General features: G+C 33.9%; 5 protein-coding genes and 1 non-coding gene across 10 annotated transcripts; 4 read left to right on the forward strand and 2 right to left on the reverse strand.

Moving 5' to 3' along the window:
- Positions 1–409: 409 nt before the first annotated feature.
- Positions 410–2425, forward strand: LOC116114533 (thioredoxin-like 3-1, chloroplastic). The gene is made up of 5 exons (XM_031400679.1): positions 410–839; positions 926–1000; positions 1614–1680; positions 1808–1825; positions 1930–2425. Exons 1-5 carry the CDS (start codon positions 529–531, stop codon positions 2026–2028), a joined length of 570 nt encoding a protein of 189 aa, XP_031256539.1. The 5' UTR covers positions 410–528; the 3' UTR covers positions 2029–2425.
- TRNAS-GCU lies at positions 2393–2474 on the forward strand. Its single transcript has one exon. It is a non-coding gene; the product is annotated as a tRNA-Ser (tRNA).
- A 2821-nt stretch (positions 2475–5295) lies between these two features.
- Positions 5296–6907, reverse strand: LOC116114516 (activator of 90 kDa heat shock protein ATPase homolog 1). The gene is made up of 3 exons (XM_031400662.1): positions 5872–6907; positions 5705–5784; positions 5296–5602 (listed from the first exon to the last, which is right to left on the reverse strand). Exons 1-3 carry the CDS (start codon positions 6751–6753, stop codon positions 5509–5511), a joined length of 1056 nt encoding a protein of 351 aa, XP_031256522.1. The 5' UTR covers positions 6754–6907; the 3' UTR covers positions 5296–5508.
- Positions 6908–6956: 49 nt separating this feature from the next.
- On the forward strand, positions 6957–9630 carry LOC116114518 (DNA-3-methyladenine glycosylase). The gene is given in 7 exon segments (XM_031400664.1): positions 6957–7486; positions 7819–7837; positions 7840–7886; positions 7993–8116; positions 8674–8744; positions 9277–9334; positions 9436–9630. Coding segments are annotated over 7 exon segments (906 nt in total). The 5' UTR covers positions 6957–7063; the 3' UTR covers positions 9600–9630.
- A 211-nt stretch (positions 9631–9841) lies between these two features.
- On the reverse strand, positions 9842–14535 carry LOC116114515 (gamma-tubulin complex component 3). 5 transcript variants are annotated; one of them, XM_031400659.1, is made up of 6 exons: positions 12197–14535; positions 11623–12079; positions 11456–11521; positions 11071–11165; positions 10654–10748; positions 9842–9971 (listed from the first exon to the last, which is right to left on the reverse strand). In XM_031400659.1, the coding sequence occupies exons 1-2, from the start codon at positions 14458–14460 to the stop codon at positions 11785–11787; spliced, it is 2559 nt and encodes an 852-aa protein (XP_031256519.1). In that variant the 5' UTR covers positions 14461–14535; the 3' UTR covers positions 9842–9971; positions 10654–10748; positions 11071–11165; positions 11456–11521; positions 11623–11784. The 5 variants fall into 5 exon arrangements, with proteins under 5 accessions (XP_031256519.1, XP_031256521.1, XP_031256518.1 ...); XM_031400658.1 differs by lacking the exon at positions 9842–9971 and adding an exon at positions 10390–10574; XM_031400661.1 differs by lacking the exon at positions 11071–11165 and having other exon boundaries at positions 9956–10089.
- A 5193-nt stretch (positions 14536–19728) lies between these two features.
- LOC116114519 (E3 ubiquitin-protein ligase SINAT2-like) lies at positions 19729–23298 on the forward strand. Its single transcript, XM_031400665.1, has 4 exons — positions 19729–19945; positions 21133–21415; positions 22090–22476; positions 22584–23298. Exons 2-4 carry the CDS (start codon positions 21209–21211, stop codon positions 22902–22904), a joined length of 915 nt encoding a protein of 304 aa, XP_031256525.1. The 5' UTR covers positions 19729–19945; positions 21133–21208; the 3' UTR covers positions 22905–23298.
- The last annotated feature ends 1506 nt before the right edge of the window (positions 23299–24804 follow it).

A 24804-nucleotide genomic window follows, 5' to 3' on the forward strand; every position in this document is an offset into this window, starting at 1 on the left:
TTACTCAAAAAATTTTGAGTTTGAGTCTCTCCTCAGATGCTAATAGGGTTAGCCATTAGAGTTCTTATTCAGTCAGTAGTTCCAAGATTCCAAGAGATTAATTGAGGTGCACGTAAGTTAGTCCGAACACTCCAATCATTAAAAAAAAAAATATGAGATTTTTGTTATATTCTAGATTTTTTTTTTTTTTCATCGTAATTATTGAGTGATTACGTTCTAATATATTAATGTCTTTTACGGAAAACTAAAACAATAGTGTTTATAATTATTAAAAACCCAAATTAAATTTTAAATTAATTATCATCCTTAATAGAAATTTAAAAAAAAAAAAAAAGAATTTGTCTCTATATTTGTGGCCCCATACCCAATCCTTGCGTTCCATCCCAACTCAACTTCCGGATAAGCATTCCATTTTCAACGCAACCAAAACGCAAAGAAACAAGAAAACAAGAAGCTCACTAAATATCTCACTGCTCTTTTAGATATTTTAACATCAACAGTAAAACGAAAACATAAACATAAACAAAAATGGCTGCAACACTATCAGCAAATTCAAGTGTTCTCTACAGAGAAGCTTGCCATCAAAGAGAGCAGCAGCAGCTATGGAGTGCTTCTGCTTCTGGGAATTGTTTGTTACTGCAAAAAAGTGCTTCTGGGTTAAGCAGTAGAAAGCATAATAAGAAGAAGATTAATTTGAGAAGAGATGTGAGAGTTGAAGCTTTGTGGCCTGATTTATCAAGACCAACTTCTGTAGATATGGAAGCCATCAATGATGGCGATGAGCTTGACCAGATTTTGGCTCGCGCTCAAGAGCTTTCTCAGCCTGTTCTCATAGACTGGTAATCAATCATCCCTTTCACTTTGTAATCTTGATTTGATGCTCAAGCAGTCAGTCTTAGGAGTTTGTTTTTGTATGATTGATTAGGATGGCTTCTTGGTGCCGGAAATGCATCTATTTGAAGCCTAAGTTGGAGAAATTGGCAGCTGAATATGATACCAAGTAATTCTCTTTTCCTTCTACCATTATGAATCAATAACCTTTTTGTAGATTGTAGTATTAAGTTGATTTCATAACCATTTAGTTCATTGCAAGTTGAATCAATTCTAAAAAGATTTATTAAGAGTAAGAAGAAATTAACCGTGAAGGTGTCACATTTCATTGTATTACTATAACCTTAAATTGTATATAGATGTTAATTATATCTCTAAAACGGTTTATGCTAACCATGGCCGGGTGGTCAAATAGGGATTTTCAGATGTATTACTCAAGAGACCCTGAGTTTGATTTCCCTATTTTTAATGGGGATAGTCACCAGAGGATTACCCGGCTGTGCGTGTTGATACACGCATTACTCTCTCATAAAGCAAATTACAGAGACTAAACATTTTCTTTTATATGACCTTACTTGTCGGATATAGAAGAGAATTTCTCATAAATAGTTGTATTATGAACTTTCACCATTAAGCTCAGTGTTTGATTAAACATCGACTGTCATTGTGATCTTGGGCTTGATTCAACCGCTAATTACTCTCTTCCATCCAAGAATTAATTTGATCAAAGTAGTATAATGCTTACATCCTAATCAACATTTTTCTTCTTTCTTGTACTTCAGAATAAGGTTTTACTACGTAGATGTCAACAAGGTACCTCAAGGTTTAGTCAAGCGTGGAAACATCTCTGTAAGTATATTTATATGTTTTGAACATGGCTTATTGGTGGTGGTAAACGATCTGTTACTGTCATCTAACATTAGAAGCTGAAAATGTCCAACATTCTAATGATGTTTTATGGTTTCTCTTTGCTCAGAAAATGCCAACAATTCAGGTATGTGTTCCACCTCTTTCTCTTTGTTGAAAGCATTAATTTGATCAAAATGAAACTATAAGAGACTTGAAACTTGATGGTATAATTAATTAATTGTATTGTAGATATGGAAAGATGGTGAGATGAAATCAGAAGTAATTGGAGGGCATAAAGCATGGCTTGTGATTGAAGAAGTAAGAGAAATGATCAAGAAGTTTATATGATGAATTGCATGCTATTGTTCATGCTTTATATATACAATTTACTTTTTTTCCTACAGAAAAATCATGTACATAATTCCAAGTTTTCCATTCGAAACCTCAACAAAATTTTGATTTTGCAAATTGTAAGTCCCAACTTACTAATCGTCACACCGCTTACCTATGTATGCACCCTTTAAAGTTAACGACGATTACTCATCTAAAAGTAAATCACAATATTAAAGTAGTTTCAATGTTCGGAAACTTTATATGGTGTTATGTTGCTGGAGTAACGATGTCTAGTAGAGCAAGACCATTTGGAGAGGGTGTAATGGTACATTAAAAATGTATGTGACATAAAGAATTTTAAATGCAATACAACCAATTCGTCGCTTTGGCCGAGTGGTTAAGGCGTGTGCCTGCTAAGTACATGGGGTTTCCCCGCGAGAGTTCGAATCTCTCAGGCGACGTTTATTTATTGCACTTTTATTGTTTTAAATTGAGCATACAACTCTTCTATTTAATGTGATTGCCTTTTTTATTTTATTTATTTATTTTCTTGATTTCATATGTTGTTACCTTTTATCATAATAATTTACTAAGTTAATTATGGAATAAATTATAAATCATTACCATTTCTTTTTAAAGAACAATATAATGTCAAAACTCTTGATTTGTATAAAAATTATACAATTTTGCATTAGTATTAGGGTAACGTGCTGAATACATAAGACTAATTTTAAATTGATATAAAACGATTATTTCTACAATTAGAAATGTAATATATATTATACTTTTTTTCTTGTATAATTTTATCATAAAATAAAACTACTAGACAACGGAGCAAAACCAACCCTCCTATACCAATTTGCTATTACTATATTATATTCACAAACTTGTATACATAAGAGACCGAAATCTTATCCTCTTTGCATACACTATTATTGAAATGTATTACATAATTGTACTAAGAGTTTTCCATATATTTATAAAGGATTTTAGTAATCATAGGAGATACACAATATTTTTCCACGATAGCACATACATTTATTTTTATTTTTATTTATTTTTTTTTTTTCAGTAATTGAGGTGTTCGGACCAATTTATACATACTTCGACTAATCCTCATGAGAAGCTAATATAGAATTACTAAAACAATATTATGCTTTTAACCTCTGTTTTAAAAACCGGACCGAACCGGCCGATCCAACCGGGACTAAGCAACTTTTTTACTCTGGTTCAAGTCTTAGGGGGGTTTTTGTAATATTTCAAAATTATAAAGGTTGATAAATTTTATAAGGGTGTTTTGGAGCTATGTCAAAAGTTTAAGGATTAATTGATAATTTTTTTGGGCATTTTTTAAATAAATAAAAAATTTAGGGACTAATTAGATTTTTTTAAGAGAATTTTTAATATATTAAAATTTAAGGGATTAATATGTAATTTTTTTTAAACAAAATTGTCGCTGACGTCGTGACCTGGGCAACAAAACGGATTGCCCTCCTGTCCAGGTTTTAAAACAATGCTTTTAACCTTAATAAGTATCTAAATTCTCAAAGGCTTGACCATTGCCATTTGACAAAAGATTTTATCTATGACAACTACCAATATATATAAGCATATGATGAAGATATGAAAACTATTTTTGGTGCATCCTATTGCACCAAAAACAAGTGTTCAACTCGCACTGACTTGAGCGTACTCTCAACTGGTTTTTGATGTATTGGAACTAGATATGTAGAATACTTTCTCTGAAGAAATGTTGTAAAATAGAACCCAAGACTCCTCAAATGGAATATGAGCTCAAATTCTATCAACCAACAATCAAATTCTATCAAGACTTCATTGCAAGGACTATTTGTTTTCACAGAAATTTAGTACATTCTCATTCAATCAAACATGCATTTCTTATAGCAACTCATTCCGCTCTCACAATAAATAAGAATCTCTCCTAATCTTATAGCACATATACATTAATAGTTTTGTGAAGTTTTGTTCCATATTTATATCTTTTGTATTAACCATTAACTCTAAAGTACATTCTTATGTTTCCTTGGGATATAAGTCAGATCGGAAGAGCATTATGGTCACCGTCATAAAACTTCTGCTATACAATATGCAAACTACCAACATCATATGCAATTCTCCAATATGCAAGTCCTAATGTTTGTTATGTGCTAATTCTAAGCAAACTGTTATCGGCCTAAGCACCTGAAATTTATCAGGCAAAAATTTCAATTTGTATAATCAAACCCATCTCACAGTTCTAAGTAGCTTCAAGTTCATATAAGATATAAAGATTGTTCCTGACTTCTTAGCCCGCCCACAACAGCAAATAAACCTCTTATTCAAATTCTCACTTACACCATAATAATCCTACATGTTACCATAAAATCTAAATACTAACAGTGCACAGCTAAAGATATCTAATAATTCAATTCAAAACAAAGAAGAATACAACGACTAAGGCCACAAAATTTAGAAACCCTCAGGCCTGAGACCCTCTTTTAATTTGTGAGTCATGGTACCCCTCAATATTGTAAAAATACCCTAGAGAATGCTAAAACTCGAAACCAATATACTCTCCAACACCAAGCAATACTATATGTCATCATACCCAACAGAATTGCGAAGGCCTACAAATCTAACACACCAAAGGTCTTCATATCCTTAACAACTGCTTAAAAATAAATTCCTTCACCAAAATGCGAAACAGGGAACATCTCAGAGAGGAAGAGAAAGCATGACCTATACTCTAAATACAATCAGCGAATACACAAAGTCAACTGCATATTATGTTTGTCAAACTTCAGTATCTCATATAAATGTTGGACACTTCATGCCACTAAATCTGTCCTGCCAAAAACAAACATCCATATAGTTTCCTATAACAGAACAGCAATAAGTTTCTGCATTATTTGCTATATTTGGAATACCATTCTATATACCAACAAGACATTGAAGAAGTGATTAGAATGAATGATTAAGTTAACATAACGTTATTCAAAAGGCTTCCATATATGAGGAACCAAATATCTACAAATGCTAAATGACTTGACCCAACCAAGGCATATTTATCGTAGAATGTAAGTAATGACATGGCATACAAAGTAATAATGAGCGTTCCATGAAAAATTGGCATTAAAAGAAGTCAGCAATGTTCATTAAACCAAATGCGAGAAATATAGGGTTAACATATATGCCAAAGACAACAGATGTGCAACAGGGTAACCGACAGCACAAAATGCGAAACAATATTAACATATATGATGCATTGAGACGCCCTCATCATTCCTTGAATTTTAGTTATTAGAAACATGAGACTGACAAGATTGAGTCCAACATAAACAGCAATCCAAATGAGACCACAAGACTCGCATTGTTCTTATAATCTTCATAATCAGTAGCTTATAACAGTTTCCAACTGAAATGAAGTTAACTGACAAGATTCTACACTTTTAAGATGACTCTATGACTTCATTTGGAAGTAGAAAAAAGAAAGAATCATATTCCAAAACCAAAAACTGCCCGTATCTTGTGGAATATAAGATCCCGCCATCCTCTCTCAGTGTTTTCCACTACTGTTGAATTTCCATATCTGCAAAGGAAAAATCAAACATCCAAATCGAAATCAATGACTATTTCATCAATCAAGCTAAACCTATAGCTAAACAAAACAAACCCATGAACTAAAACTAACCTATCTTCTTCAGGAACATCAACATGCTTCAACTTAACAATGGTAACCCCTGGTTCAGGCTCCTCAAAAGTGAGTCTCACCTGCAAAACAAAACACAAAATCGAATAAATCAATCAAAACCCAAATCCAAATCAATCACCAATCAACAACAAGCCAACTAAACTCACCGTTGAATCAATCCCATCAGGCCAACTTCCAAACCTCCATTTCTGCACTATCAATTTCCCCTCTTGCAACTCCAAATTCTTCCCTGTAACTGACCCATCAAAAATGCTAATCTCTCCACCAACCTCCTTACTTATCCTAGCATTGCTCATTGTAAACCCCTTCCATCTATTCTCATCCATCAATATCTCATACAAATCCTTAGCTCTACAGCTAAATTTCTCCGTCATCGTTATCGTCTTAAACCCTTCTTTTCTCTTCTCCTCCTTCTTCACTTCTTTCTTAACAACTTCCTTCTTCTCCACCATCACACTCCCTCCTGCTTCCTCCTTCTTCCCCGTCTTCCCCGTCACTTTCTTCGCCTCTAACTCCTCCTTACACGGCCCACCTTTCGCCATACTCTCAACATAACCTCTCACCTTCTCAAAGATCAAAACTTTTCCCTTGTCCCACATCGCCTCCCTCAATCTCTTCCCAATAGGCCCCTCATCCTTCACTAAGACCCTAAGTTCTGGATTCTCATCCGCATTCTCATCCGAAATATAAGGGATCTCCACAGACCCTTCAGCTTTCAACAATACCCCACCTTCAGAATCCCTCGCTTCACCCTCCCACAAAAGGGTAACATTCAATTCATATCCCGGGATAATTTTCCCCTTCCGAACATTAACATAAGCTTCACCCTCGAGCTTTTCTAGCTTCTTGATCTTGATATAAAGATTCCCTTCGCCATTCAATACGGTGACGTTTGTTAGGTGTTGATTGAAGAAATTTCTTGACCATTCTATGCAGTCGGTTTCTGCCCAGTGCCAGTTGTGAACATTGGCGCCGTCTGGTCTGTCTTCTACGATCCAACGCTTGTCTCCCTCGCCGTACTTCGCCATTGAAGTGGGTTCGCCGGTGAATTATAATTGCACTTAGAGAAAATTTGATTGTGAATGTGAGAGAAACGACGAAGAAAAGAGAGTTAAAAAGCGAGGAAGAAGAGAACAATGGAAGGGTCTGGAAAATTTGAGCTCCTAACAAAAGGGAACGAGCGGAAGAAGTGTCTAGAACCTTGTTGTTTTAGGGACTAGGGTTTCCCGAAGTGGCGGTTTAGGTTTTGGGTGATTTTGTCATTTTTCAAGACTTATTGGAGTGTACTTTTTTAAGCTAAACCTTGGGGTTGAAAAATATCCTTTATAAGTCATAACTATGTGGTATAATTTGAAAGTACCACTAGTTTTAGAAAATGATAAAAAGACCCTAAGCCATGAAGTTATGGGTAACAACTATTGTTCAAATACCCGCCAAAACGTTTACTCGTCAGTCCGAGTTGAAATGAAGCGAACTCAGCGATTCAAACGTGTCGCAAGCTTAAAACCCGATAAACCCATTTCAACAACAACCGGTTCAGGCCATGACTCGGATACTCGGACGAGTCGCCGCTCCAAATCAGTGACCATTAGGTCCACTTCCGCCAAATCCAAAATCAACTCGGTTCCCAACTCAGTTCCATCGTTTGAGAAAATGACGATTATGCCCCCTCTGTTCTTTCAAGTTGATGCTCTTGATCTTGCGCCTCGTTTGCTTGGGAAGTTTCTGAGGAGAGACGACGTCGTTCTCCAGATTACTGAGGTAAAGATGTGATCCGTTTTCTGTTTGTTTCGTGGGAAAATGCAGGACAAGAAAGTAGAATAAAAAAATCACAACTTTGAGTTTTTTCAAATACCCTTTTGTACATTTTCCAGTTTTTTTCTTTTTTTAATACCCTTTTGTTTATTTTTGCTGAAAGAATGATTTTTTTTTTTTTTTAATATTTTTTTTATTGTTCCATTCTTTGGTTTCCTGTTGTTTAATTAACAGTTACATAAAGGGTATTTTTTAAAAATTTAAAGTTTATACTTCTTCAGTTGGAAAATAATGATAGTTGTGTTAAAAAGATCAATGAAGACTTTTAGTTTTGATAGGTAGAAGCTTATAGGCCAAATAATCATGCCATGGTAGATTTAGAATTACAGCAAGAACAGCCCCAGTTGTGAGTAGCTAATTCAAAATTTTTAGCTTCTTGTTGTTCAAATTTGTTGCATTTAAATGTTCTGCCTAAACTTACATGAAGTTTTGCTTTTTTCCGGGGATTTTAGTTTGGTAAAGGAGGGCATGCATATGTCTATCTTTGCTATGGTCTGCATACAATGCTCAATGTTGTTGCTGATAAGGAAGGAGTTGGGGCTGCTGTTTTAATCCGATCCTGTGCCCCCATGAGCGGTAATTTTCCAATGCTATATGTGCATTGCTAGTTGCTAATTTGGGTAATTTGCACTTCTGTGTGAACTGTGTATCTTCATACCTGTAATGGTTTCATCAATTCAGTATTTTAGTTTGAATTGTGTGTAATAAGTTTGCTACTTTAACATGCACCGCACCCACCAAAAAATGGAAGAAAAACCAGGAGCCCGTATCCTGTCCAATGATTTGTTTGCCCATCTTTGTTTTGCTCTTTCATATTAATGTATGTCCTCTCCGATATCCATGTATGTAGCCCGTGAAACTTTAAAATATTGGTTGAAGGTAAACAGGTACAAAATTAAACTAGTTCAGTACAAGAGCTAAGACAAGGAGAAAACGAAGCTTAGGCTGGAAAGGAAGAAATGAATACCAACTTAGTGTATTTGGGAGTTAATTGAACTGTGTTCTTAAGTTCTTTTTGACATAACCTTGATTGTGAACCCTCATCCTTATCTGCTATGTACATTTTGGTAATGAAAGGCGCATGCTAAACAACTGAATATCATTTTGTATAATTATGGTGAGCATACTTATAGGGTTGAAGACCATTCAGCAGCGTCGAGGACAAATAACTGAGAAACCTGTTCTTCTCACTGGTCCTGGAAAGGTAATGCCATTTCGATTATTATTTCGATTTTGCACAGTTTTTTTCAACTCTTAAACTTTTTGCTTGGGTTGTATAGTTGAATTGCCAAGATTCTGTTTGAATTGAAGCTAGTGAAGCAGATATTATACCTGGCTTCTTTCTGATGATGTGAGGATGCATCTTAAGTGAACTTATTGGTTTGTAATTTTATATATTACTCCATTCCTGTAACCAGCAGTTCATACTCGGCAATGATGTTGGTAATGCGTTTTAATTGCCTGGTTCAGCTGTGAAACAACTGTAATCACGTTGAGAGGATAAACTGATTTGCAGGAAAATGGGAATCTTTTGAAATATGTTCATAATTTTTCAAGTTGCAATTAGTATTACTTGGAAGCAATGGTGGATTATATTTCCGTTTGGTTTTGTTCAGTTTCTTTTGTTGTATCTATTTCCTTTATAGCTGACAATGTGTGTTATTTTCTAAAATTACTGAAGGGTCAAATCCTGGAGATTTGTTCAACTCCCAATCTCTTGTAATTTCCTTTTTCAGGTTGGACAAGCTCTAGGAATTTCTACAGATTGGTCTAATCATCCCCTTTACATGCCCGGTAAGCTTAACAACAACCATTCTTATCATTGTCGATCTGTAACTCTTATTTTCAAATGGCGTTTATGCAAGTTCTGAGAGATATAAATGGATGTTGAGTAGGTGGTTTAGAGCTCTTAGATGGTCCAGAGCCTGAGAAGATATTGACTGGTCCTCGTGTTGGCATCGAATACGCCTTACCTGAGCATGTTAATGCCTTGTGGAGATTTGCTATTGCTGATACACCTTGGATAAGTGCTCCTAAAAACACACTGAGGCCTCCATGATTTTGGATTCTTGGCGGCAAGGAATTCTATGTATATCGAAGGATTGGAGTGAAAGAAACTTGAATTGTTATAACATCAAAAGTTGTTTTCTTATTAGAAAAATGTGAGCTTGAAGGACTTGTGAATAGAGGTACATTTTTCTTGCAAATTTAACTTAATTTCATCATATTATCATGCCTTGTAAAGTACAAGAGAATTTGAGAGATGGGGTTGGCTGAATGACAAAAATAAGTAAACAGTTGCTTGGCCTTATAGACAATTAGAATTGAAACCAAGTTAGCAAAGACAATGGAGCTGTATTAATGGTGACTGGTGAGATTTCTTCTCAGCCAACATCTGCCAGCAGTCATAAACAAGTTCTCCATGGGAAATCTGCAATTGGGAGCAGAAATGAGAGAGTTATATCAACAATATAACGTGAATTTTGGCAAGATCAACTCTTAGGTGCAGAAATCCACTTTGAAGATGGGACTGAAACCTACAGAAGGAACTTTAAGAAAAACCAGAAAATCTTTCACATTTCCATCAGGACTCTGAAATCCAAATAAGTTACGCGTACTAAAATATGTTGATATGTGAGAGTAAAACCTTGTTTATGTAGCACTTATATAGCTATGGTCCACTATAATATTCCAAGTAGTTAATCCAAGATGTCGAATGTAACAAAGAAACTTATGCCAGAAAAAAAAAAACAGTGAGTACTGGCTGGGCTGCCAGCTCGAGCTTAAAATTTAGTCGTTTCACCATACATGTAAAAGTACAAAGAGAAAAGACATACCCAAATCCCAAAGGCCCAAAACCGGGAAAGGAAATCAAACAGCAAGCTAACTGTCACCTATACATATGGAGCAATTAGAACATTTTCAGGCACGCTAGAGTTCAGACTTAAAAATTCCGTCAGTTCATGAAGTCTATCACTAATTCTCAACTAAAGATGTGCCTCAGCCTGATGATGCTTCAATTCACCAACACATTCTATACAAGAGTAAACAAAGGGATGCTTGAACCATTCGATATGGAGGCAAGTTGTAAATATCAACTACAAACTACTTACCTTGAGAGGAAAGTTCACCTGTTTTGTTCAAACTTCCAACAGATTTTCATGTTTCAAATTACAGGAGGCTTTCAAACTTATGATTCCTTAAAACCCTGCAAGTATGTGAGATTAGGAAGCAAAGTTTACAATCACAATTGAAGCAGGTATAACATTTAATCATGAACAAGTAGCAGATATGATCAGAACTCCCTTTTGTTCAATTCATTTGATGCTTGAATGATAAACAGATTAACACCCCCAAAGTCATTGCTCTCAGAGCTTTAATTAGATGGAGATCCTATTTGAGGATATCAAATGTTAAAAAATCGTGACTTCTTGTAACATTTTTCAACATCTTTACTTAATGTTAACAGTATCTACTCAGAATTCTGTTACAGCTTTAAAGTTACTATGTTTACAATATGATTATTATACCTAAACTCCCAATGCTCGTTATGACCTGAGGCATGAATATTCACACTCTTCCATCATAAAAAGCATTAAATATAATCTAACAATGCCTTCAGCACCTGTACATTAACAGCACATTTAAATTGCAAGGAAAGCTATCAGCAATATAATAGAAACAATCCTCAAAATCTCCTATTGGGAGAAAAGGAAAGAAAAGGTCGACAAACTAATGAGATAAATTGCATTCCTTGTCACCAACCAGTACAGAACTATGTTACAGATAGACAAGCTTGGGATAGATAGCTTGCAATTGCCAGTAGCCGCAAAAACACCCACACGTCATTAGCCTATCATATTCAAACGTAGACACCACTACATTTAAAACCCTAATTTAAATATACAAAATTACCTTCAAGTCAACAAGAAAATATTCAGAAAATATTCACTCCACCCATCAGAAAAAAGCACTCACCATCTGCAAAGCATTAAAAATAAATGTAAGATGCCAAAAACTATTAAAAATAAGACAATTATGCAATCACTAGTAAACAAAGAAGAGCAATGTTTTCTCTGTACCTAAAATCAATCACTGAAACTTGAACTGGTGGCCTGAAAGTAGCAGGGCACCACATTATTGTTTAGTTGCATGGTGGCAAGCAATTAGTGAATCAGAACACTTTGTTCATGCATCAAACGTTAGAAGCAGATTTCTTAGATTCAAAAATATTGACAGCTTTCCTACACATTGGGACGCAACTGACTGTAAAATTCTGTGAAGTCAAGTCGGAACAGGAGAAATTTCAAATCAACGTGTTGCTGCACAGGCAACTGAGCTAAGAAACCCTCAAGCAATGACTTGTATTCTTTTGCTATTGCATCCAGCTCTTGCTCCATATTTCGAAGAAATTCTCCAGCACGTTGTGTTAGAGCCTTCCTGCCATCACTAAGCCATGACCCCGGCTCTGAAGATTTATCTTTTGTTTGCCTCCTTGATTTGCTCTTGTCTCGGGAACTTAAAGATGATTCCATGGTTCTGCATTAGATGAAATGAAAATGTGTTTATTAAACAAAACAAATTACTGTTTAACATATTTATAAATATATACTGGAAAAACAGAAAGAACATCAGTAAAGAATTTAAGATCATTACCTAGATTGCAACTCAAAAATTCCTTCATACAACCGATCTGCATGACTTCTGAATTGCAGTATGAGATCAAACAAGAGAAAGAGAGACTTGTAAAGGGATTGGGACCGTTCACCAAGGAGAGATTTTTCAAAAATCGAATAAAGGTACTTCTCATGTGCTGCAAGTAGATCATCAAGATCTTTGGCTACTTCCATTTCATTTGAAAAATTAGACCACGACACCTCCAAGACTTCAAACATAATATAATATTGCAAATTTGTAACAAAATGATTCATCTCATCCCAAAGAACCTGGCATCGCCTCAATGTTGAAAGCAACTGTAACTTAACTGCATGTTGCAGCTTAGTGAATAAATGAGAAGTAATACAGTTGGGTTTCATTGTCTTCCAAGCTCCAATAAGTGCATGTTCCACCCGTCTGAGCTTCCACAGAAAATTAAAAATTTTTAAGTATCTTGCCATAACAGATTCTGTGAATAATGTATCTAGAGGAACCCTTGCATCATAATCCAGTGAGAATACATCCCAACCTCTATCTCCAGTTCCATGGGGCATCAGCTTAACCCTCAACCTATCCAATATGTCAGGATCATCATACTGAGCATTAGATGACCGAATTGCACTTTCCAGCAATCCAGCAAGCTTGAAAGAGCTAATAGTATTAGCAGGCTCAGAAAGTTCGGGCCCTACAATATCCATAAGATACTGAACAAAATCACCTTGCCCAAGTAGCAAATATCGTTTTATTGCAAGACAATGTTCTTTGAACTTGTACCTCTTGTATATAACATCCAATAAATGTTTATCAATTCTTTTTGCTGCTTCTATGACCAAAGACTCAAGTGCATCGGTTTCTCCATATCCAAGACCCCCTCTTCTAGTCGTAGTCCCAGCTGCAGCTGCAGACTCTGTTGCTGCATCAGCCCAACCACGATCATCACAACAAACACGTAGAAAATTTATAGATTTTCCAGTCCTCAGAATTCTCTGAGCAAGAGATTGTGAAATAAAAGAAGGAAGCATCCCCGAATGAAGCCGGTATCCTTCCCTCCAAAGTGACTCAGCTTTCACAGGCTGACCCACAACAAAGAACTCAGCAAATATATCCTCTAACTCACCTTCCAAAACCCAACTTCTTACCATTTCAAACAGTGGAGAACACACCCGTTTAAGTAAGCGTGTCATAAACTCATGCACAAGCACATCACCATGTTGAGCATGCAAATGAATAGCTCCAGCCATCGCTCCACCCCTCAAAACCCTACACTTGTCAACCAAAACAGCCATCAACCTCATTTTCACCATTGGTTCTGCAAACCAAACCGACAATCTCCTCAAGGACAAATAATTCCCCGCATTGGCACTCTCTGAAACCAATGGAATTGGATTCATCGCCTGCGCCTCAAGCACAGCCAACAACTTGTAATACTCCAATAACTCATCTTGCAATGCAGCACAAAATGCCTGCCCAACTGTCCCCACATCTTCAGCTGGAAATCGATCCATGCTCTCCGAAACATACCCTTTCACTTTCCTGAACAGCCAACCCAATTCACAAAGCTTCCTAACCATAACACGAGTAGCTCTAGGCACCTTAACTGAATGCAACAATACATACCCATCAACACTAGCATCAAACTTAACATATCTACCATCAATTCCTTGACAACAATACAACACGTCTCTCACAATCACCTCTTCACTCACCTCATTCTCTTCCTTAACCACATTCACAAACTCCTTAAATGCGATTTCGCGCAAATTCTCAGGATCTTTACTAACCATCAAAACTCCATTATTTCTCCAACCCAATTCTTTATTCTCCTTCCCATTCGAAACATTTGAACCATTACTAAATCCATGACCATCTAACCCGAAATTTGGCAACAAATTCGACGAATTCACAGCATTTTTACTACTTTTACGATCATCAGATATAATTTTAAGCAAATAAACAACAGCCCACTTATTATTAACACTACCAGTCCCTGTTTTAGCTGAAAACTTAGTGAACAAATCACTAAAAGTGAGTGCATCGGAAGACCTACCCTGAGTGGCGAGACGGCGCTTAATGGACTCAGCAATAGCGGCTGCATCGGGCGCAATTGACGGCGTTAAACGGCTGGACAGAATGCGAACGGCGTAGCGAAGAGAGGCTTCGAAATTAGGGTTTTTAGGGTTCTGTTGTTGCGGGGATTCGGCGAGTAAACGATTAACCAGCTCTTTGACGAGATCTATGAGCTTTGTTTGATCTTCTTCGTCCATTTTTCGAAGGAAAGTGAAGAGAAGTGAAGGGTTTTTCAGAGGATTTGATTTTGATTTTTGTTTTTTGTGTTTTTCTTTCGGTTGTTGCGAGTGTTTTATAAAATTATGTTTTTGATTTTATATGGGCGGGGAAATGAGAAATCATTTTTGAAATCATACATAATTTACTGATATTTAAATTTATAAAAACAAAATATTTCTAATTTTTCATACAATTATTATTATAAGAATTATAAGAATATTAATATAATTTGATTTTTGAATTGTAACAGAAAAAAAAAAAAACGATTTCTTAATACTCTTATAAAATTACAAAAATACTTATTAAATTCTGATTTTTGAATTGTAAAAGAAAAATATTTATTAATTTTTTTAAATTATAAAAAATTATCGATTTTGATTTTTTAATTGTAAAAGAAAAATAAGATTGAAAACTAATAAAAAAATTATGAAATTGAAATTCCTTTATAAAATATTGAAAGTAGTTATTATTTGCAAATTTTTCTTAAGATTTTTTTTTTTTTTTAAATCTTGAGGATATAATTATATTTACTCAAATAAATATTTATATATACCCTTTCCACTAATAATTTTATTAGAAATGTGGTATACAGAAGGATTTGTTCTTGTTCATAATATTGATTAAATTCGTTTTTTTTTTCTTTTATGATTCTAATATTTTAGCATGATAACTTATTTTGTTAAAACTAATATCTATTTCTTGAGTCATAACCATTTATTTGTTTTTATCTTTCTATTTTTTCCTATTTAGTTTCCCATTATATTTCATAGGTAAGATAGATTGTTAAAAGTCCAAGCACAAAAATTAATAAATGCCCTCCAAAATTATCAAAAACCATTTTAAAAATATATATAAAAGAACATCATAAAATAATATATATATATATATAAAAGAAAAATTAACAGTAAAAAAATCCCATTGTAGTTTTTGAAAATCATAATGATATCTCATGCACGGATGAAATTAATTAATTAATTAAAATTTATATATTTTATAAGGCAAAAGTAGAATAATTAATTGGAATTACCCCGTGTTTAAAATCAAATAATATCTCTTTAGTTAAACCTCAAAGAAATTAATGAGCATGTTGTAATGATTAGGCTTGTAATTAACATAATGAAAAGTGATTAGGGATTGAGTAATTAATTGATTGAAGTAGGTAAAAGTTACAAGTGAATTGTCCTATTATCATGACACAAATTATGATAATATTAACTATATTTTTCTATGGAATTTGTATTATAATAATGAATCTCGATATAATTATAAATATCAAATTTTACATTGTTAATGATTGAGGTCGAGATTCATGTTTTTAAGTTTGGATACTCTTAATTAAGAAGGCACTTACATGAATCTTAATAGTAAACCCCTACGGGTGAGACTTCAAAACAGACAATTCCTATTTGGTTGAACACGGATTTGACAATTGATATTGAAGCAGTTTGCCACTTGATGGGCCAAGTGTGATGACCTCGTGGACTTGAGGTCTATGAAGTGGGAAATTTGTCACGTCCCATATTACTAGCAANTAAAAGAAAAATTAACAGTAAAAAAATCCCATTGTAGTTTTTGAAAATCATAATGATATCTCATGCACGGATGAAATTAATTAATTAATTAAAATTTATATATTTTATAAGGCAAAAGTAGAATAATTAATTGGAATTACCCCGTGTTTAAAATCAAATAATATCTCTTTAGTTAAACCTCAAAGAAATTAATGAGCATGTTGTAATGATTAGGCTTGTAATTAACATAATGAAAAAGTGATTAGGGATTGAGTAATTAATTGATTGAAGTAGGTAAAAGTTACAATTGAATTGTCCTATTATCATGACACAAATTATGATAATATTAACTATATTTTTCTATGGAATTTGTATTATAATAATGAATCTCGATACAATTATAAATATCACATCTTACATTGTTAATGATTGAGGTCGAGATTCAAGTTTTTAAGTTTGGATACTCTTAATTAAGAAGGCACTTACATGAATCTTAATAGTAAACCCCTACGGGTGAGACTTCAAAACAGACAATTCCTATTTGGTTGAACACGGATTTGACAATTGATATTGAAGCAGTTTGCCACTTGATGGGCCAAGTGTGATGACCTCGTGGACTTGAGGTCTATGAAGTGGGAAATTTGTCACGTCCCATATTACTAGCAACGGGTTTAAGATTCAAATTATAATATATTTATCATCTTAACTCTTAGGAGATGCATTTGGGTGAAGAATGCTTGCACAAAATCCAAAAGCAAGCTCGTTCTAAAGCAGATAATTTCTATTTGATTGGACCGTGATTGACGATAAATGTAATACAAAATTAAAAAAAAAAAAAAGTAATTTTTATGGTAATATTAATTGATATAATAGATCTAAATATTTAATTCTAAATCTAACTTCTTAAAATGTGCATCATTTTGTCTTACTTTTTTTGGTTAAACTTCATGGCATGATAGAGATATTATAACAAAAGATGAGGTGGTAGATAAACTAAAAAAGAAACTAGTTTAGTCGGTGAAGTTTGGTTGAGCATTGATAAGTATAAATTAATCTCCATTATTTTGATTAATTAGGTATGTATTAAACTATATTTCTACTTCAAGCCTCATTATTGTGGCTAAAATTTAAAAAACTACCAAATTTTTTTATTCTTATTCAAGGGTGTTTATTTATTTAATTTAATTTTTTTTTTTTTTTTGTGTGATCGGAGGTGTCCGAGTCAGCTTACTTGTATTTCATCTAATCCCACGGGTCTTGAAGCTAATCATCAAGTAAACCCTCCACTGACCCCTCCTATTAGCAATCAAGAGGAATTGAACTTAAGACCTCTTGAGTAATACACCAAAAAGTTTCAATCCTATCTAGCCGTCTACGGGTGTTTAAAGGTGTTTAGTTTGTGGAATAAAAACTCATACAAATTAAATGTAAATCAAGAGCCTGATTTAAAGAGTGACACGAGGGTTTTCAATCATCTACTTTATTAACAAAGTAATCTCGATCATTACTTATATGTATTAATATTATCCATGTTTTACTTTACGAGTTAGGTCTATGTCAATTAGAAAATATGAAATTAAGAATTAAAAGCCTTGAATGAGAAATTACACTTCTTAAATTTTCAAAAGAACGACTTCATAAATTCAAGTACAACCGATGATATGGATCATGTGTCGTTAGAAAACATCGTACCAAACTTGGGTTTTACATGTTGAAAATTTTGAAGATTATACTAAATATTTTCTAAAATTTGTCATAAGTTTCTTATAATATCTTATTCAAGATGCCTTAGAATCTAATTAGGTAACATTTTTTTTTATATATTTGAAAATAAAATCGGTGATAAGTTGTTGCACATATTGACAATGATGAATTAAATATATTTTAAAAAATTAAAAAATAAAATGGATAGGCCTTGCATTGCATGAGAGGAATATTCAAATAAAAAAAAAATTATTTTTGACCTACTTTTTAGGTTCATTTGTAGTATTTATTAATTATTGAGTTGAATTTTAACTCTATTGAGGAGGACAAAGATTGACCCATTATATTATACTTTAATTATTAAACTTGGTCTCTCAAACTTAGTCCATGTGATTTACTTTTAATTAATTACTATTATTATTTTAATGCTATTTCTAGTTTTAGATTAAAAAGACAAATAATAATAATAATAATCTATTATATACCTATATATCATGATAAAAAGTTTACTTACAACGTTCGTGTAAATCAAAAATGAAAATTAAATTATGGAAAAAAAATTGTTTTTGCGATTACATCAAAAATAATGAGTTTAGGGAATAAAGAGAATGAAATAATAATTGCGCGATTAGAACATTATATTTTTAAAGATTAAGAAGAGTGTGAGTTTTTCGTATATTATATGTCAATTTTTTTTTTAAATAACTTTTCCAAGAATTTTTGGTTAATAATAGGACATATCCCATGATTAATTAATTATTTAAACAACCTATAACCTATGTAGGGAAAATTCTCTCACGCCTTTAATATATGAAATTTTATATCCATTATCCACAAAAGTGTTCTTATTTTCTATTTTGTCATAAAAAAATTAATTTGTCTTCAAGGTTTGGTGTAATTATAAACAAATAATCCTTATTTAAAAATAAACAAAAAACATTTATTGAAATTATAAAATAATCCAAAAAAACCTTTATCAAAACTAGAATAAAAAATTTCCTAAAATTTTGATAAAAATTCTTTTTGCATCTTTTTCCAAATTAAAGGACACTTTATTCAAGAAATTTTTTAACCCCTCAAAAAGTTAATCAAGCAACCCCTTTAATTGTAAAAGAGAAAAAAAAAAGAAACTTAGTAACTTACCCTAAATCTTCTTCAAAGTTCGTGAAAGATATCTCTAAAGACTAGAGTATTAGTTGGTTATCATTAAGGACACTCATTTAATATAATATCATTTTGATCCTTTGACCCGTAATACCATTAGTTAATTATTACTTCAATTAGAAATTATATTGAAATGGCAAAAATAACCTTTATAAAAATAATAAAAAATACATTACTCAAAATACACTAGTGTGTAATATATTTATTTACTAACACGAAGAGAAATGGTTTGAATATATATTATTATCATTTGTAATAATGTATTTTTCATTATTTCTTGGGAGATGTTTTCGTCATTTCAATGCAATTTTCAAGTCGATTAACGATCAATTAACGGTTTAGTAAGTCAAAGGACTAAAATTCTCGTATTCGAAACGAGCGTCTTTGACTTGTATGACATTGAAACCATGAGGGGCGAAAATGCAATTCATTGTTTTGTTTTTTTGACAGCTCTGATCTACTTTTAGAAAGTAAAAACGTCAACGGGCAGTAAGAAAATTAAAAACAAAGAAAACAAAATTTTCAAATGTTGCGTGCGGTAGGAGGCCAAAGTGGTCCACTCTACTTTTTTAATTTTTGTTTCGTTTTTTCTTTGAACTTTTCTCCCCCTGATGTATTATTAAATAACAAAGAACCCCTTACCGTTAAATTTTAGACGTTTAAATAGACGGTAAAAGGGTAATTTGGTAAATATTTATTAAATCCTAACAAGGTAAGTTTTAACGGCTTACTACGTTCACTAACGACATTCGAATTTTTGTTATTTTAGAAACCTCGGGGGTCTATGTGACTTTTGGCTTTTTTGTTACTTCCAAGAACACAAAAAACAAAAACACCCAAAATAAAAACAAACTCACACGTTCGCGGATTGTGTGAGAGCATTAAGACAACAAACACCATCGATTCGAACCCATTTCTCTTGCACTTCTATATATCCGGGTTTCACGCGTGACTTGCGGGCAAGTTGCTTTTTTGTGTTTTTTGTTTTCGTTTTGTATTCAGAAGTTTGAAGCAAACCTAACCCACAATTCAAAATTGTAACTTGATGATATGTGAGGGAACTAGGCTTGAAAATCTCATCTGGGTATGTGTGTTTTTGATTTTTGTTTTTGTTTTATTATCTTGATTGGTAATGTTTCTAATTTTATTGTTGAAAGCTTGAAATGGGGTTTGTTTTGTAATTTTTTGAAGTTTGGTTGTGTTCTGATTTGATTTGTTTGACTGATTATTTTAAAGGGAAAGTTCGTTTTTGGCTAAACCTTGTTTGACATAGCATCGAGACAAGAGAAAATTTTGATTTTGGGGTTTTTTTTTTGGCATTGTTTTGTCTTATATTGTGGTGGCTGTGTTGAATCAGTCGTGAAAGTTTGTTTCTTTAAGGCAGGCTGAGTTTTAGATTTGTTTAAGCTGTGGTTGCTTTATTGAAATTTGAGAACTTGTTTTGTTTTGTTCATTGTTCTTGTCTCTTATTTTGGTTGCTTTTGAGGTTCCTGAGCATAAATAAGATACTTTAGTTGGATGGATAATTAAAATGGGGCTAATCTTGTTTGTGTCAAAGGTAGTTTCTAGGGAACCGGGTATCAATTATCGCTAGTTTGTTCATTTTGAGTGGTTACACATGGAGGAGATTCAGCTGTATGATCAAATATTTTGTTTTAATTTGTCGGTTTTTTTGTGTGGTTATACCAATTGTCTTATTGGTGCACGCATTTTTTCCCTTTTATAAATGTTTTTTCTCTTCTTCCTCTTGTTGAACATATGTTGTGAACGCAGATTAAGTTTTTGTCTGGAATGCAGTCCTTTATTGTATATTACTGCCGTCTAATTTTCATTCACAGGGTTTAAATCTATTAATATCTGTTGTTACATTGTCTTATATGTTTGCAATTACCAAAGCTCCGCTTTGCTTCCTTGCACTTCCTTGTGTAACATCATATGGTTCTGCGGATCCATTTGCACCCTGCTTGTTTAGCGGTCCAATCCTTTGGTCAGTCTAATGTATGTTTATGGCTTTAGAAAGAGAAACAGTATATTTGAAATAAGGCACTACTTAAGGTTGCATCGATTCTCCTAACCTTCCCAAACTCATGAATATATAGATTAGATACTTGTTTGCAGTTGGCAGAAGCAACAATATGATAACATTTTGCTGCTATTCTTAATTTTTTACCCTTTAAGTTATTAAGTTAAGCTTAATTTGGAAGTGAAATTTGCATCCTTTTATGGATTACCTATGAATTTAACTTACTGACAAACAAAATTTTATTGCAGATGAAGACGTGTGAAATCTTTAATAGATGTCAGTACTGTCATTGAATTAGAAATATCACAAAGATTGTGATTAACAATGGCTCCTGGAGGCAGCACTTGTAAAGAAGTTATTGTATCTCATCCGACAGTTGCAGACTATGACATTAAGGCAGAAAATAATAGTTCACTTGCAAAAACTAGTGTTGGTTTGGCTGGAAAACATGGGATTTGTTCAAACAATGGTGTGAATGAGCTCCTTGAGTGCCCTGTGTGCAGAAGTTTAATGTACCCTCCAATTCATCAGGTCTGTTCTTGATTCTCGAGTGTTGTGGTTTATCCTTTTTAGTCTTAATTGTGCCTTGTATAAATTCATATTTTTTTTGGGAGTTATGTCAAGTATGATTTCCCTTTATAACTGGACCATCCCGATATTATGGCGTGAGGCTTGTATAATTAAATCTTATGGTCATGCTAGCGCAGCTGTGTTTCCAAGTTGAAGGAGCTTTTATACCCATGTTTATGGTTCCTTATGCCATTACTTAAATAATTGATATCAATATTCACCATTTATTTTAACAGGCAGCGTCAAGAGTAGTTTCTAGTGCTTTTTCCTTATTTTCTTTTTCATTTCCATTTGTTTTTTCTCTCTCATTCTTCTTTTTGATGAGTGGCTGAATGGTCAGTTGGGCGTTTCCATTTTATTGTTGTTAATGCTCTTGTGTGTATCTAATATTAAAGTTTTACTAGGAAAATAACTATGTGAATTTACTAATGAGGATATTGCATGTCATATATATGGTGTAAATAGTAGTTGACAGAGAAGTGTTGCGTTATTTTTGGGATACTACCTGTTAATTAGTTTAATTTATAACTTGTTTTTGAATCCTTCGATATAATTTATGGATTTCATTCAGCTTCTTATATATGAATAGATTTGTCTACTAACACTCCCCTTTTCTTATGAACTTTTTGTTGCAGTGCCCAAATGGACACACTTTATGTTCAAACTGCAAGAATAGAGTACATAATTGTTGCCCAACATGCCGCTATGATCTTGGAAATATCAGGTGTTTGGCTTTGGAAAAAGTTGCAGAATCGTTGGAACTCCCCTGCAAATACCAGGGTTTAGGTTGTCATGACATTTTTCCCTACTACAGCAAGCTCAAGCACGAGCAGCACTGTCATTATCGTCCATACAATTGCCCTTATGCTGGGTCTGAGTGCTCTGTCACAGGTGATATACCAACCCTTGTTGCGCATCTTAAGAATGACCACAAGGTTGATATGCACAATGGTTGTACATTCAACCACCGTTATGTCAAATCGGATCCAAATGAAGTTGAAAATGCCACATGGATGTTAACTGTAAGTTCTTTTATGCTATGATATGTATGCTGTAACCTATGTCTCCTAAAATAGGATTCGATGCAAGTTTTTATCATTTTTACAGATGGATTCTGCTGCCTGTGCAGGTCTTTAACTGCTTTGGAAGACAATTTTGCTTGCATTTTGAGGCTTTTCAGCTTGGCATGGCACTGGTCTATATGGCCTTTTTACGGTTTATGGGTGATGATAATGAGGCAAAGAAATTCAGCTACAGTTTGGAAGTCGGTGCAAATGGACGGAAGCTAACATGGCAAGGAGTTCCAAGGAGCATCCGCGACAGCCACAGGAAAGTTCGTGACAGCCAGGATGGACTTATTATTCAGAGGAATTTGGCGCTCTACTTTTCCGGTGGAGATAGGCAGGAGCTGAAGTTGAGGATCACAGGCCGTATATGGAAAGAAGAATGAGAAAACAAAGAGGGTGTTGGACATTAGGGTGATTGACGATTGTACAGTGCAAAATTTCTGAGACTCACCAGCATTGCACCAAGCGCGAAGTATGATGCTTGAATTTTTCTGATTCCACGTTTGCTTTTGTGCTTGTATTGTCTTATGATTTGAGGCCTTTGTTGTGTAAAGAACTTTTCTGTCAGCTCGTCGCTGCTTGGGACAGATCTGGTTGAAGTTAGTGTAGGAACTGAAATTCATAGATTTCAATTTGGCAGCTGCTCAAAAGTCCATGCAGCAAAATGCGTTTGTAGTTCACCTATTTGTTATCTTGTTTAATCTACAATCCTTTGCCTCCTTGTGTTCTTCATACAATATCTGGAATTTGTTATGAATTTCAATCACCGTTGCTCTCCTTCAGACCGCTGCAGATTTTCTTCAACTTGAAGCAAACAACTTCTGGAGAATCAATCCTGTGTTGAATGGTAGACAATGAACCCAGAAAGTTCTCCTAAATTGCAGCTTTTCAAAGGAATTGGCATGGATACCCGCCAGTTTTATTTATTTAGTTTTTAAATAAATTTTTAAAGAAAATCTCAATCTATGGATTTGGAGTCACAGGTTGAGTTAGTCTCATAAGTCATAAGGTTATCGAATTGTTCATCATAGCTCACTTACAAACAAAATATATGCTTATATAGGTGGACGCTGGATGCCCATTTTTCAGATAAAGATGTTTATGATATATAATGACGCAACATGATATTGTCCTCTTTGGCCCTACAGGGCCTCGCCGTTTTGTTTTTGGGCTCATCATGTTGGGTTAAGGTCTGTAACCCTATATATACACATACTCCCTCTCACAAAGAGCGATGTGAGACTTCATAACACACACCTCCATTGTGATCGTACTGATAATGTGTTAAATAATGGCCCAACATGATATTGTCCACTTTGGCACTACAAGGCCTCTGCCTCACTGTAATATACTGTCTAGCTAGTAATTCTTTGAGAAATACATGACAAAATCCATTAAATAACTTTTATAAACATATATACATAGAGATATATAATGTAAAATCCAAAAATTCTAATTTTAATTCATATAAATATATACACAAAATAACTGATATACTTTAATAAGTACAAGTTAGTCTTGGACAGTGTCGCCAAACTCCTCCGCTTCTGGACGTCCCACCCGATCGTAAATCATCAAGTATCTGCAAAACAGTAAGATAACGGAGTGAGCACTAATTGCTTAGTAAGTAAACCAAACTGTACTACTGTTTTTCCTCCGTTACTCATATTCTGACTTTCCTTTTCTCACTTTGTTCTTTGCTAATATTCTTCATTTTTTTCTGATATTCTGCATTCTTTTCTGATATTCTGATTTGCTACTTACCAATTTGCAAAGACAATTAATAAAACTGTACATCGTCGAGCACATAAGAAATACTAAATCATGTAAGTAGCATAATACATATGCAAAATAATAAACTTTTCTAAGAAAAGAACTTTCTTTTCTTTTCTGTTTTCTGTCTCTTATGTTGTATCTCTTTCTTTTCTTTTCTGTTTTCTGTCTCTTATGCTGTATCTCTTTCTTTTCTTTTTTATTTTTGTTTCTTTTATGTTCTGGTTTGTCGATCGGACTAGGTTGAGGCATGGATTTGGAACTCTGGCCATGTGAGTGTATATTGGGTACAGTCCTCATTTACATGCATTGCTGATGGACTGTACTAATACTGTATCTCTCTGCTGAGGCCGCTCACTGATGGTGACGTGCATGTAGGTTTTCTCTGCTGGGTACAGTCCTCATCCACATGCACTGCTGATAGACTGTACAAATATTGTATCTCTCTGCTGAGGTCGCTCACTGATGGCGGCGTGCATGTGGGCATCTCTGTCACTCACAGGTTCCCCA

This window comes from Pistacia vera, unplaced genomic scaffold (genome assembly GCF_008641045.1).
Source record: "Pistacia vera cultivar Batoury unplaced genomic scaffold, PisVer_v2 Contig712, whole genome shotgun sequence".
Classification (NCBI taxonomy): domain Eukaryota; kingdom Viridiplantae; phylum Streptophyta; class Magnoliopsida; order Sapindales; family Anacardiaceae; genus Pistacia; species Pistacia vera.

What these genes read in the sequence shown, in the direction of transcription:
- LOC116114519 (XM_031400665.1), top strand. Translation starts at nt 21,209, where the DNA reads ATGGCTCCTGGAGGCAGCACTTGTAAAGAAGTTATTGTATCTCATCCG. An exon ending in TGTACCCTCCAATTCATCAG is followed by an intron (nt 21,416 to 22,089) that starts GTCTGTTCTTGA and finishes TTTTTGTTGCAG; the next exon opens with TGCCCAAATGGACACACTTT. An exon ending in ATGCCACATGGATGTTAACT is followed by an intron (nt 22,477 to 22,583) that starts GTAAGTTCTTTT and finishes CTGCCTGTGCAG; the next exon opens with GTCTTTAACTGCTTTGGAAG.
- LOC116114515 (XM_031400659.1), bottom strand. Translation starts at nt 14,460, where the DNA reads ATGGACGAAGAAGATCAAACAAAGCTCATAGATCTCGTCAAAGAGCTG. An exon ending in ATTTTTGAGTTGCAATCTAG is followed by an intron (nt 12,080 to 12,196) that starts GTAATGATCTTA and finishes CATCTAATGCAG; the next exon opens with AACCATGGAATCATCTTTAA.
- LOC116114516 (XM_031400662.1), bottom strand. Translation starts at nt 6,753, where the DNA reads ATGGCGAAGTACGGCGAGGGAGACAAGCGTTGGATCGTAGAAGACAGA. An exon ending in CTGATGGGATTGATTCAACG is followed by an intron (nt 5,785 to 5,871) that starts GTGAGTTTAGTT and finishes TTTGTTTTGCAG; the next exon opens with GTGAGACTCACTTTTGAGGA. An exon ending in GATGTTCCTGAAGAAGATAG is followed by an intron (nt 5,603 to 5,704) that starts GTTAGTTTTAGT and finishes TTTCCTTTGCAG; the next exon opens with ATATGGAAATTCAACAGTAG.
- LOC116114533 (XM_031400679.1), top strand. Translation starts at nt 529, where the DNA reads ATGGCTGCAACACTATCAGCAAATTCAAGTGTTCTCTACAGAGAAGCT. An exon ending in CAGCCTGTTCTCATAGACTG is followed by an intron (nt 840 to 925) that starts GTAATCAATCAT and finishes ATGATTGATTAG; the next exon opens with GATGGCTTCTTGGTGCCGGA. An exon ending in GCAGCTGAATATGATACCAA is followed by an intron (nt 1,001 to 1,613) that starts GTAATTCTCTTT and finishes CTTGTACTTCAG; the next exon opens with AATAAGGTTTTACTACGTAG.